This window comes from Doryrhamphus excisus, chromosome 9 (assembly GCF_030265055.1).
Source record: "Doryrhamphus excisus isolate RoL2022-K1 chromosome 9, RoL_Dexc_1.0, whole genome shotgun sequence".
NCBI classification, from domain to species: Eukaryota; Metazoa; Chordata; class Actinopteri; order Syngnathiformes; family Syngnathidae; genus Doryrhamphus; species Doryrhamphus excisus.
In genome coordinates this window covers 13,895,387-13,908,978 of record NC_080474.1, presented here as the reverse complement: position 1 = coordinate 13,908,978, position 13,592 = coordinate 13,895,387, and the positions used below count along the sequence as shown (strand labels likewise).

At 40.3% G+C, this 13,592-nt stretch overlaps 1 protein-coding gene across 17 annotated transcripts in view; it reads right to left on the bottom strand.

Moving 5' to 3' along the window:
• caska (calcium/calmodulin-dependent serine protein kinase a) overlaps positions 1–13,592 on the bottom strand; it is a 92,709-nt gene that overhangs the window by 2,656 nt on the left and 76,461 nt on the right. For 4 of the 17 annotated variants that reach the window (XM_058082878.1, XM_058082880.1, XM_058082885.1 and 1 more), the window contains 14 exons: positions 11,309–11,497; positions 11,136–11,214; positions 9,955–10,040; positions 9,783–9,851; positions 8,387–8,455; positions 7,728–7,763; positions 5,310–5,351; positions 4,893–5,089; positions 4,703–4,818; positions 1,256–1,336; positions 1,085–1,165; positions 808–1,010; positions 659–742; positions 496–522 (listed from right to left, as the gene is read on the bottom strand). In XM_058082878.1, coding sequence (XP_057938861.1) covers positions 496–522; positions 659–742; positions 808–1,010; positions 1,085–1,165; positions 1,256–1,336; positions 4,703–4,818; positions 4,893–5,089; positions 5,310–5,351; positions 7,728–7,763; positions 8,387–8,455; positions 9,783–9,851; positions 9,955–10,040; positions 11,136–11,214; positions 11,309–11,497 — 1,359 coding nt within the window. The remainder of the gene's footprint in view (positions 1–495; positions 523–658; positions 743–807; positions 1,011–1,084; positions 1,166–1,255; positions 1,337–4,702; positions 4,819–4,892; positions 5,090–5,309; positions 5,352–7,727; positions 7,764–8,386; positions 8,456–9,782; positions 9,852–9,954; positions 10,041–11,135; positions 11,215–11,308; positions 11,498–13,592) is intronic. The other 13 variants (XM_058082883.1, XM_058082895.1, XM_058082881.1 and 10 more) reach the window with 10 other exon arrangements.

Below are 13,592 nucleotides of genomic sequence, written 5' to 3'. Positions count from 1 at the left end.
TCTTTACTTTTATTCAAGTTGTGTATTTTTCCCATTCTACCACAAATTTTTACTTGTAATATTACAATTTTTGGGGTAAAAATTTGTAATTTTTATTGAGGTATTTTTTTTTTTTTGGTCATTGTTTCCAAAAAAAAACAACTTTACTTTGACTTGGTGGAATGTGAGTGTGAATGGTTGTTTGTCTATATGTGCCCTGTGATTGGCTGGCGACCAGTCCAGGGTGTACCCCGCCTCTCGCCCAAAGACAGCTGGGATAGGCTCCAGCACGACCTTGTGAGGATAAGCGGTAGAAAATGAATGAATGACTTGGTGGAGGTTTCCTTTCTCCATTTATTGCAGTTCTACTCTACACTGATTGGTCAGCCTTGTACCACATGATCACAGCGATATCTTTACCAAGCAAAGGGACCGGCGATGGGGAGACAGACTGGAAGACATAGTGGGCAAAGACACGCTAACGGCTAGCGGGGGAGGGGATTGGCTGTTACTTACAGGCAACGTGCGACACCACCTGGGTGTCTGAGGGGGGGCGCCAAAGAAAGACATGCATGTTGCAGAGATTAAAGCAAGGAAATGAAAGATGGCGGCATGCATGCTGAGACATGGTCATGCTGCAGGACGTTAACATGTCCAATGTCCTAAAGAACGCTTTTACCTCATCGATGCCTGGCGTGATGGTTGGCGCTGCGATGAAGACGACGTAGGGGGCGAACTCTGCTGTACGAAGGACCTTCAGCGCCTGGTGGACAACACATGTTACTGCAACACACACACACATATACAATATCACGTGTAAACACACACCTGAGGTTCCACGTCCAGAATGGCGACCAGTCCCTGCTGGTGGATCTTGCGTATGGTCTCTAGCCGTGTCCCGTACATGGCGTCCTCATGGCTGCCGTACTCCAGGTACTCGTTGTTGCTGATGTCCTGCATCATCTGGTCGTGAGACACAAAGTAGTAGTTCTTGCCGTTCTCCTCGTCCTTCTTTGGGGGTCTGGTGGTGTCTGCAGGACACACGACAGTCCGATATAAAGGTTACGTTTATGATCACTTCCTGCAAAGATGGCACTCGTCTTACGTGGGATCGGGTACGCGAATCTGTCAGGATGTTTAGTGATGAGCGTGTTCTTGATGTGTCTTCTACCAACACCGTGAGCACCTGAAACACACCACAGAGGTCAGAGGTCAGAACCCCAACCCTAAATGGAAAACGTCAACACTATGAAGGTGTTAGGTGATCTTCCCTCACCTAACAAAACCAGCGTTTTCCTCTTGAATGCGGGTAGCTTCACCACTTCCTCGTAGGTGACGAGATCTAGTTGGTCAAACACTAAAGGGGCGGGACAAGAGACAAGGACGTGTGAGAGCATGTGGTTGCTTGGAAAACCGAAGCAGTGATTTCCTTGGCAACAATCTGACTGATGTGAACCTCATTCAACTTGATAAGATAAACAGATCCTATGGGACACGATCACATGCTTCATACATTACAGCTAACTCATGTCATGCTGCGTTTGAGAAAACTGGGAAATCACAACTATTATAGTCAGAGATCTCAAAGCATTTATATTAAAAAGTAAAAAGTACGTTATGATTTATAGGGCTGCACGGTGGACTGCGTGGTTAGCGCGCAGGCCTCACAGCTAGGAGACCCGAGTTCAATTCCAAGCTCGGCCATCTCTGTGTGGCTTCTGCATGTTTTCCATGTGCATGGGTGGGTTTTCTACGAGTACTCCGGTTTCCTCCCACATTCCAAAAACATGCTAGGTTAATTGGTGACTCCAAATTGTCCATAGGTATGAATGTGAGTGTGAATGGTTGTTTGTCTATATGTGCCCTGTGATTGGCTAGCGACCAGTCTAGGGTGTACCTCAACTGGGATAGGCTCCAGCAAAATCATGTTTCAAAAGGTACACTTCTTATAGTCTTCTTTCTATCTGTGATTAATTGTGATTAATCATGAGTTAACACATACAAAATGCGATTAATCATGATTCAATATTTTAATTGCTTGACAGCCCTCAGTATAATACATGTTACAGTTTTAAAGAGTACATTTCTTTAAATTTGTAGAAAGGAAATAAATACGAGTAGAAATACTTGACAGCCATAATAAAGTAGTATTTGCTTTGTCAACAATCCTCACTACAAACTTGAACAAGATTGTTCTAGTTTGTAACGTCTTTTAGTTCTACCGTTGGAGGTTTGGAATTTATGACTTGCCAGTTTTGTGCAACGCATCATAATGCAACATGAGCATGTGCGCTCCTTCATGAATGCTATATATATATGAATATGAATAATATGTTGTATCATGTCAGCCATGTTTGAATATCGACACTTTCAATAGGTATAGGACCAACAGACACACACAAGGTCTAAAACTAAACACAACACACAAAAAGGGGGTTCAAACAGATGTAACCTGCAGCGGCTTGTCAACATAAATATCAGATGCAAAAGAAGAAGAAAGTAAAGAGTGGCGTCACCATGGTTACTTACATGCACAGAGGTTCGTTCAGTAGGAGCAAGCGAGAGAGATGGACAGGAAGGTTACAACAGCAGATTGTATATACACACACACGCAGCTCCACAACAAAACACACACAAAGACGCATCTATCAGCATCTTGTGGTGTCCACGCCGTGCAGATTTAAAGGTAATCAGAACAGGAACGCAGTCAACTTTAGCATTTAGCACATCAACAACAACAACAACATGACAGAAAATAATTGCAAACAGCCGGATATTACATAACAATCCCATTAGCTGAATACTTGGGGAATGGGGAGACACATTTTACTCAACAAATTCACTGAAAATCTCAGGTATTTTCAAGTCATCAGACTAAAATCAGAGTCAAGTCCCAGAGTCTTTGATCATATAGTCAAGTCCAGTCCACAGTCATCAGAATTGTGTGTCATGGCTGGAGTCCTTTCCTCTAATAAACAATGACATATAACATCGTCACCACCAGCAACACAAGCCACTAGTGTTGGCGACAGTGTGACATCACAGTATGTGGCGGGAAAATACAGTGACTTCGATGACACATTCATGTCATCATCCTAGTTTTGATGGTGCAAGAAGAGGAGAGACTGACACAACGTCATACATCAACACAAACATACTGGCTGAGTATTTAGACAGGACACCTACATACTACACATACTGCACAAATGACTATGTCTATGCATACTGTACATAGTACACACCCTGCACATATAGGACCATAGGCATACACACAAACCTACACACAGCAGATAGCTGCTTAACACACAGCAGCACTGTTTCGCAAATGTACTAAAACATGTACCTACACATACTCCACATCTCCTAACACGTGTACAAACATACTGTACATGTACTGACACACACCTAAACATGCTGCGAATGTACTAAAATATGTACCCACACATACTCCACACCTACTAACACATGTACACAACATACTGTACGTGTTGGCAAACAGTGCACATGTACTAAAATATGTACACAAACAGTGCACATGTACTAAAATATGTACACAAACATAGTGCACATGTACTAACATTTATACACAAACATGTAGTAACACATGTTGGCAAACAGTGCACATGTACTAAAATATGTACACAAACATGTAGTAACACATGTACTAAAACTTATACACAAACATGTAGTAACACATGTTGACAAACTGCACATGTACTAAAATACATACACAAACATAGTGCACATGTACACAAATAGTGCACGTATTCAGTGCTTACCCATGTACACAAACATAGTGCACATGCACATGTACACTAACATACTGTATGTACATGTACACAAACATAGTGTACATGTACAAACATTTGTACACAAAAAGTACTCATGTAGTAACACATGTTGGCAAACAGTGCACGTTAGAAAATATGTACACAAACATAGTGCACATATACAAACATTTGTACACAAAAAGTGCTCATGTGGCTATATATTTATATTTTTACATATACACAATGTTTGACAACATGTCTTACATGTGCGCTATGTTTGTGTACATATTTTAGTACATGTGCACTGTTTGTCAACATGTGTTACTACATGTTTGTGTATAAATGTTAGTACAGGTGCACTATGTTTGTGTACATATTTTCGTACATGTGTACTGTTTGTCAACATGTGTTACTACATGTTTGTGTATAAATGATAGTACATGTGCACTATATTTGTTTACATATTTTAGTACATGTGCACTGTTTGCCAACATGTGTTACTACATGTTTGTGTATAAATGTTAGTACATGTGCACTATGTTTGTGTACATATTTTAGTACATGTGCACTGTTTGCCAACATGCGTTACTACATGTTTGTGTATTAATGTGCATATGTTTGTGTACATATTTTTGTACATGTGCACTGTTTGCCAACGTGTTACTAACCTCGGTCTTGAACACAACTACACTATGTGTGTTGCTCACCTAAAAAGCATCCTTGTCTCGTCTTTATGGGTTTTAATGATTGCTAATGTAAAAGTACTACTTTATTTGTGAGAACTAGTACCACTTCCTGGTATGTACTAGCTGTCTAAATTGAGCATATAATGCTGTATCAGTATGTTTACAGTTTATAGACTTCCTGGAGCCATTTTGAGACACGTCTACATTTGTTTTTGAAGTTGCAACAACACCAAGCTGGCGTCCATGTCTGGATTTGTTTGAGCGTACCTGCGTTATGCTTTGCCAAGTACTTGTCTTTGTACTGCTTCTTCTTCTTGCCAAACCAAGTGCAGCTGGCCTGTTGTTCCTGCTTTGTCTTCTCCATGGCGATGCACGCCACCCGCCTGACGCACGCACACAACAACACAGCAAGCATCAACATCTGGAACTTCACGTTGGGTTCTGTGTGTTATCTCACCACTCCTGCAGCTCGGGGGACGGTATGAGTCCCGCCGTGCCGTTCTTGGTGTTCTCCAGCTTGCCCTGCCACCAGTTGTGGTCATCCTTGGAAATGATCTGAATGATGTCGCCCACGCGGAAGCGGATGCCGGCCTCCTTGCAGGGGATGAGCTCGTCTCTGGAGGGGTCGTACTCAAACTGAGCTCTAACGTAGATCTGCGGAGAAAGAGACAACCGTGGCGGTCTATAATGGACGAGATGGTGGAACTCAGAGGAGAAACAGACAGAAAGAGAGAAGCGGCTAGGAGGCGGACTTGGAATGAGTGGTAGTTGCGGCACAGGCGTTGTTCGGGCCGTCACTTTGTGTTCAAAAATGTTTTAGACCCGGCAGCCATCTTGAGATGGAGCGTCTAGGGGACATAGGCTGATGTCTTACCTTGACAGACATTTTGTCCTTGATTGGAGGTCTGGGTACGATCTAGGATTGTAAAGCATCACAAACATCATGGAACCAAAAAAAGGCTGTGCAACGTCTCCTAACACAAGTGTGATGGAGGAGGAGGTGGGTGGGGTTAAATGAGTGACAATGCATGAGTGACATCATGACTCTATGTCAGATTTCACTGCCCTCTGCAGGCTGCATGAAGCCCTGCAGGCAGATAAATTAGCTAAAAGTTATGAATTCATAAACAAAATGAAAAAAAAAAAACTATGTAGTTCTAGTCACTATTGTTCAATATTATGAAAAAATATAAACAAAACACACAATATGAAACTTATTAACAAATAAAATAACTATATTTTATTATTATTATTGTTATTAGGAGCCATGAAGGGTTGCCTTCAAAGACACCAGTACTGTAACTTAAGTTGAATTCACTTTTCTGAGATTTCCGAGCATACTTAAATGCAGCAAATTGTACTTCTGTACTAAGAATTACAGTAGTGAGCGATAAGAATATCAACATACATTTTTTTTTTTACTTATTACAAAGATTGAATGCATCTCACGCTAGTCTAGTAATGAGGAAGTGTCGTTCTGAGGAGGACTATAGACCTGCTGCTGATGTGTTCAGGTGCGAATAAAGTTGTAACAGAGCGTCAGCAACATGTGGGGATGCTATTGTGTAATAACACAGATTTTTACAATTACTGTAAGTATAAGAGTGAATATTACAACACTACAACTCAATAAAAGTACATCACTTTGATATCGTAAGTACAAATATGATGAAAAAAGTAATCCAATGTTTAAAAAAAACACTACAATAATATATGAGTTTAAACATAAAGGGGAGAGGGAGGTGTTTGGGAAAATGGATGGATGGGATGATGAGGCAACTGTTAGAAAGGGCTGCTTTGCTGGTTTTAGGTAAAGGTGGCCCATAACTGCTGATGGTGACCCCTAGTGGACGTAGCAAAGCCATGCATGCAATAATCAATCATTGAGGGTCATCTATGGGAGGGTGGGGTTAACAATGCCTGTGCCATTAATACCACAGTTTAACTTGATAGTACATTGTTTGTTTGTGTGTGTTTTAGAAAAGCCAATGACTGATGTCCAGAGTAAGGATGGAAAAGTCTGATCATCTATTCATTGTGTTTTGTTCCAGAAAAAAATGAAGTGTGTTTTCTCCCCAATTAAAAAAACACACACTTGCATGGATGTATAGGTGCACTGAACCATAAGCACCACCCTGAGGAACCTCACCTCCATGGTCTTTCATTGCACTGTACAGTATTACATTACAGCCATCCTTAGTCTGGACCTCTGTATGTTATTCTTCCATTTTATAGTAAACCATTATATTTTAAATACAGAGTAAAGTCAGCGAGTGGTCTACATAAAAGCAGCAACAAAGGTGCACAGATGGACTTTGAGAAGATCAGGAGAGGAGGACGAGAAGGTGGACTAAAAAGCATTTTTTTGTTCAGGTGAAGAGGTGGGTGGGGTCGGGGGGTAAAGGAGGGAGGGAGTGTGTGAGGGGGTATTGGATGCAAGCAATATGTTGTGTGAAAATAAAAGGCCTTCAGCAAGCAGTACAGTAGAGGTCCACTACAATACGGTCCAAACAGTTGATCTGTGGTGCAGGCGGGATTCTATCACTTCATAAGCAACTTTACAGGAGGTAGGAGTGATCGCATTAGTTATCTGACATGCTTGTGCATGAATATTTCAAGTTATTTGATGTCTATTATGCAAGGTGGCAGTTATCATTCACAACTGGCGGGAGGAGTGGTTGCACGTTTACAATACAGCATATCCCTGTACATACTGCGGATTATTATTATTATTTTGGTGGTGGTGATTGGCAGCTGATTGGAGGAGAGATCGCATCAATTATAAGATACACTTATGTTACACATGCATACATTTGTGCAGGATTGTGGAATTTGACATCAGTGATTACTTTGAATATTTCTATTAATTTCTATTGTGCAAGGTGGCAGTTATTAATAATTGATGAATGATCTGACATGCTTATGTTTTGTATGCATGAGCGAGTGTCCAGTGGGCTTTGGCTTGGTGGATAATTTGGAGTCTTTCAATTAATTATGCAAGGTGGGAGTTATCATGAATAACTGGCAACAGGAGCAAACTAATTAAATATAGGACACGCCTTCATTACTCCAGTATATTCCCATACATTAACAGACATACTGAGGACTTTATATTTGTTTCTAAAATGCAATTTTGCGGTGCACTGTGGAGTTTGACTTTGGGGCTTTTTTTATTTTCTATTGTGCAAGGTGATGGTTGACATTAATAACTTGTGAGAGGAGTGATCTGCTACTGTACTGCCTGTTGGAAATGATGTTTCAGAGGGAAGAGTCGCTGCGTGTTTATAGTCACCTGTCGACCTTTGGGCTGAATGGTGGACGGCAAGTCCTAAGGAGGTGAAAAAAAAATTGTCCAAGAGCAGAGAGAACAGAGTTTAACACTTTCGAAGTAAAACATTGGAAAGACAAAACTTTTAGAAACCAAGCCAGCACCAGCAGAGCTGGATGAGAAGACAGCGTAACGCCACCTGCTGCAAGCAAAGCGCACAGCAAAGGTGCAAGCGGCTATGACCAATACACAGCACTCAGCAGCCCTTAAAAGTCACACACCAATTTGTGAACTGAGATATCGGACACGCGATAGGAGGGGGGGGGGGGGGGGGGGGGCCCTTCCAGTGGTGTCACACTGGTGCCATGGACTGCTGGAGACACTGCGGGTTTTCTTTCCAGATTTTTACTAAAGCAGGCGGAGGAACTCATCAATTCAATCACTTCCTGGAGAAACTGGTTAGACAGAAAACCAGCAGTGTCTCGGCCCTCCATTGACATGTGCCTTAAACGCATCGTAGACAGAAACCACATAGGACTATTGTGATGTTATACATGTACTGTACAGTATATGCTTTGTAGGATTTAAAACACCACAGGGGACTTTAAAAAGTATAAAAAAAACAAAGGGACGGCAAAGTTTTTCCCCTTTTTGGGGAAGCTGGGGACAGGGGGCATCCTTACCAGTATAGAACTGTTAATGCTGGAGTGGCCATTAGCAGGGGACTGCCTGGAGGTGTTGGGGGACTCTTTCTGAAATAAGACATACAGGTCAGCATTACACTCACTCACACAAACACACACACACATGATTGGGCAGTCTTGCCTGCATATCCCCGTATCATCACAACGTGATGGACAACAATAGGCCATTATGGCTATGGAGGATGGTACGCAAATACACCAAGGATGAAGAGACCGGAATCAATCTTGCTATTATCTATTACTATTACTTTTATTAAGATTATTTTATACATAATGAGTGTCCCTCCAATCATGTAAGCCTTTTGACAAAATACATTGTTCCCTCTATAAAAAATAAATAAATATTAAAAGCTGAGAAAATACATTTTTCCCTCTATAAAAATAAATAAATATTAAAAGCTTCTTGCATTGCATGACATTTACCAAAAATAAAAAAAAATTAAAATTAAAAAAACTGGTCAAGAGCTATAATAAATAGCTCATATTTTACTGGCCCGTGGCACATTTAAATTAAATTTAAAAAATTGTTTTTAAATAAAGCAAAGGCATAATGTAAACCGAACAAACTAAATAACTAAAAATAATGATACAAAACTTTTTTTAACCACTTTTTTTTGTAACCAAATATATAAGAATGTCAAAGTGGCCCCCACATGGGGGGGACTGCTAAAAAATGTGGCTTTTCTGTTTGTGTCTTGATTCATGCTTGAACAATGCTGGTACCAGCAACTCATACAGTGGTTTGTACAAATAAATACATAGATATTATCAGTTTCTCAGTAGCATTTCAAATCAGGGTGTGTGTGTGTGTGTAGTATATGTATTATATTAATATTAGATATAACCTACATTAGAATACAATTAGATTATTTTCTGTACTTGATTTGACTTTAAACATTTTTAATGTATTGAATTTCTCTTCAGTAGCCTTTATGAACTTGATTGTTAAAGCATGTTTAAAGCCTGGTTTTGCTCTTATAGTATCATTTTTATTGATCATTATTTACTGTATAGTCAAAGATGAGAACTTTGGAAGGTGGAGCCTTGGAATGAAAGTCACACACAATCGAGCAAGTGTGTGTGTGTGTGTGCGATAAAACATTGGAGTACAGGATGAGGACAGAACCACAAAGGGACTCGTTTGTCATTCCTGGAGCAGAGAGGAGAAGTGGGAAGAGGAGGGGGAAGGTTCCGGTATCTTGGTTGTGAAATTGGTGTGCCTGATATCAAGTGACCCAGTGGTAGCAAAACACACACACACACACTCAGTCAGTCACACAGTCCATTTCACACATGTAGAAACAGTTACACTGAGCACCCAGGCGAGCAGTTAGTAAAAAGATGAGTGAAGAAGAGAAAGAGGAGGGATGATTACCTCACAGGAAGAGCCCTGGGTCCGGTAGCTTGGCACTATTTTAAAAGTGATGCTGCCTCGCATCTCCCTCTGTAAACACACACATCGCACACACAGGTCCCAAGTTCAGCTTGTGCACATACAGTAAACACATGCTAACGGCGAAGCATCACAAGAACACGGCGTCGCTTACCAGCATCTTCTGCAGCTGCTCAACAGTCTGGTTGGCCACACTAATGCCATTGATCTCCCTGATCTCGTCTCCAACGTGCAGTGTCCCTGATGACACAAAATGAATAGGAAGCTGAAACTTTACAAGAGCCTTGGTTGCTCATTCAATGCTGGACTATGTGGAAATGCCAACAAAGATCCAAAATGGTGGACTGGAAATACTCCAATCTATGACTCTATTTAATGAACCGGACAGACTCCTCAAGTTGCCAGGTGTCGTCTACAAAAACAAATAACCGCTGGGGTCTCTCATGAAGAAAAAACATTGGCATTATCAGCAATGGATAATGCCAATAACATTAATAATAATAATATATAATAATAATGATATAATAATAATGCCAATGTTTTTTCTTTTTTGGTTTTAAATTACTTCGAGAGATTGCGGTAGCTGTATTTTAAGTCTCATCTGCAGCTTTTATTTAGATTTAAAATGCTGCGACTGCTCAGTTGCAGTAGTGGTGGTGGTGGTAGTAGTAGTATTAGTAGTAGGAGGAGGAGTAATAGTAGAAATAGTAACATTCATAGTAGCAGCAACTGTAATAGTAAAAACAGCAGCAGCAGCAGCAGCAGTAGTAGTAGTAGTAGTAGTAGTAGTAGTAGTAGTAGTAGTAGTAGTAGTGGTGGTGGTCGTAGTAATAGTAGTAGTAATAGTAGTAGGAGTAGGAGTAATAGTAGAAATAGTAACATTCATAGTAGCAGCAACTGTAATAGTAAAAACAGCAGCAGCAGCAGTAGTAGTCGTAGTAGTAGTAGTAATAGTAGAAATAGTAACATTCATAGTAGCAGCAACTGTAATAGTAAAAACAGCAGCAGCAGCAGTAGTAGTAGATGTACAAGTAGTAACAGTAGAAGGAGCAGTTGCAGTCAAATAGTAGTAGTAGTAGTTGTACTAGTAATGGCAGCTAGTAGCAGCAACAGCAGCAGCAGTGCCTGTAGCTGTAGTAATTATAGTAGGATTAGTAATAGTAGTAGCTGAAATAGTTATAGTAGAAGCAGGAAAAGTAGTTGGAGTAAATAGAAACAGTAGTAGTAGAAGTAGTAATAGTGGTAGCAATAGTAGTCAAGCAGTAGTACTAGAGAGTGAGGTCAATGAATACTGCAAATGTAAAGCATGTTGGTGATGTTAGCACCGGAAGCTACCTTGTCTGTGAATCATTCCTCCATGCATGATCCTGGCCACAATACAGTTGTTGGAGTCGTTCATCTTCAGTGTGATGCCCTGCATCGTATGTCAAATGTCAAGCGAGTCAAGAGATGAAACACAATCCTTCTCCGATTCAGGTCAATGAAGTACAGAATAGGTGAAAACGTACCATGGGCTCGTCTGTGTTCTTCTGGAACTGGACCAGGCGCACTCGGGTGACGTTCTCCAGGTCTATGTCGCCGTTGGTGCTCTCCGGCGAGTCGCCGTTCAGGTAGGGCGAGGTTGGCGGAGGCGTCACCCTCAGAGCCTCATCGCTGTATACCTCGTGGGCCACCACATCGTGGGCCTGCATCAGCGCCTATGGCCCAAGAATCGCATGTTAAACAATGAGAACATTGTTATTGTTAACATTTTAGTCTCAGTACAGTCTGACAAAAGTGAGTACAACATATTTTGAAGTATTTATTATCCACTGAAAATGAGATAAATTACCACTATTGTCAAAAAAGCTGGATACACAATCAATGTCACATTACATGTTAGAATCCATGTTTCCACCCAATGAACCACAGCTCCCCAGCGTGGGCAGCACTATTGCACTCTCAAACCATGACACAATTATCTCTCTGAAAAGCAAAGTTGCTAGTTTTGTTATTGACAATTTAATTGGGCGAGTAACAAACATTTATGGCAGGAAAACAATACTGCATATGGTTATGCTCTCCATGTTAGATGTCATGTTTCTACTCAAATAACCATAGCTTTCCAGTGAAGATAGAACTCGTGTTTGACTGTTGAGGCTGCACGGTGACCTAGTGGTTAGCATACTGACCATACAGTCAAAACATGCATGTTTTCTCTTGTTAACAGTTGACTCTAAATTGCCCATATTAGATTAGATTAGATTCAACTTTATTGTTATTGCTCATGTCACTGGTACAGGGCAACAAAATGCAGTTAGCATCCAACCAGAAGTGCAATTTTATAAGTACCTTAGTAGTAAGCAAATGTAAAAAAACTATAACAGGCTATGACTATAATACAGTGAGGATATGTACAGGGATATAAATGACTATAATATGGCTATTGTAGATTATACAGATTATAAACAGTATGGATGTGACAATATATAATAACAGTAATATGTGCAGTATTGCGATGAAGTGACTAGAGTATGGTTATTGCAGATTATATAAATTATAAACAGTATGATCTATGAATGCAACAAGATATTACAGTAATATGTACAATATTGTGTGTACATATGTATGAATGTGTGTGTGTAAGGTTGTTGGTCTGGTGACCACTTCAGGGTACACCCTTGGATAAGTTGCACCATACCCCACCACCTTAGTGTGGACAAGCATCATAGAAAATGAATGAATGAATGGTGGTGTTGACTCATTTTCAGTGGCTAGAAAACCTATATACTACACAAGCTGTACTTTCAGTAAGTATATCCATGTTTATTTATAGTATTGCCCCATGTTAAGCGATACTGTAATAATAATAATGCTTCCTGAAATAGGAGGAATTGTGGAATTTCCATATACGCGTCACATGACACACATGGAGTTGTATGTTCACTAATGGGGGCAGGGTAAATCACAGGGTCACTGATGTGGTTGATGGACAGAGCGCAGTACCTCCATTAATACAACAGAACATACCATACCTCATCACAACCATGCAACCTTCAACCCTCTTGTCCATGCTGAAGTCTTCTGTTAGTGAGTGCATTGATCCAGCAGTAATCACTGACAGGATTAATGGTGTGATACTGATGACAGTTGAGTGGCTTTCCCCTTAAATAGATTAACTCATGCTGCTCAGGCTTAAAAAAAATAAACCAGAAACTATTAATGAACAAGCCTGAGAAAATGGGGCATGTATTTTACATGGCGTGTTTTTTTAGTAAAGTGGTAATAAGCACCATTAAAGCCAACAAAAGACACTATTACTATTTGTTGTTTTTCACTATTAAACAAAGTTACTGGCATAACTTGTTTTTACATTTACACGACACATAATTACACAAAACATTTGTTTTTCTGCGTATGACACAAGTACAGATTGCCATATTTACATGACAATAACATTAAAACATGTTCTATACAATAAACACATGCTTGAGAACACAACTGACGTTAGAGATTGGGTCATTCATTGATTATCAATGAACTAGCTGACAGCATCAAAAACTGGTATGCAACACATTTTTGGGTCCTGACCCTAAGGTCGGCCAACCCTGCCTGAAACCCCCACTCCTGGAATGGGTTCAATTTGGATGAAAAATATAATTTAAAGCGAAAAATTATCAAATATCTTGGCATCACTACAGCTATCCTCCTCAAGTTAAATTGAAGACTTTTTAATAGCATTTTTGATACTTTTGCAATACTTTAATACACTTTCATCAACAACTTTACTTATTTTGGGACGCCACATAGCTG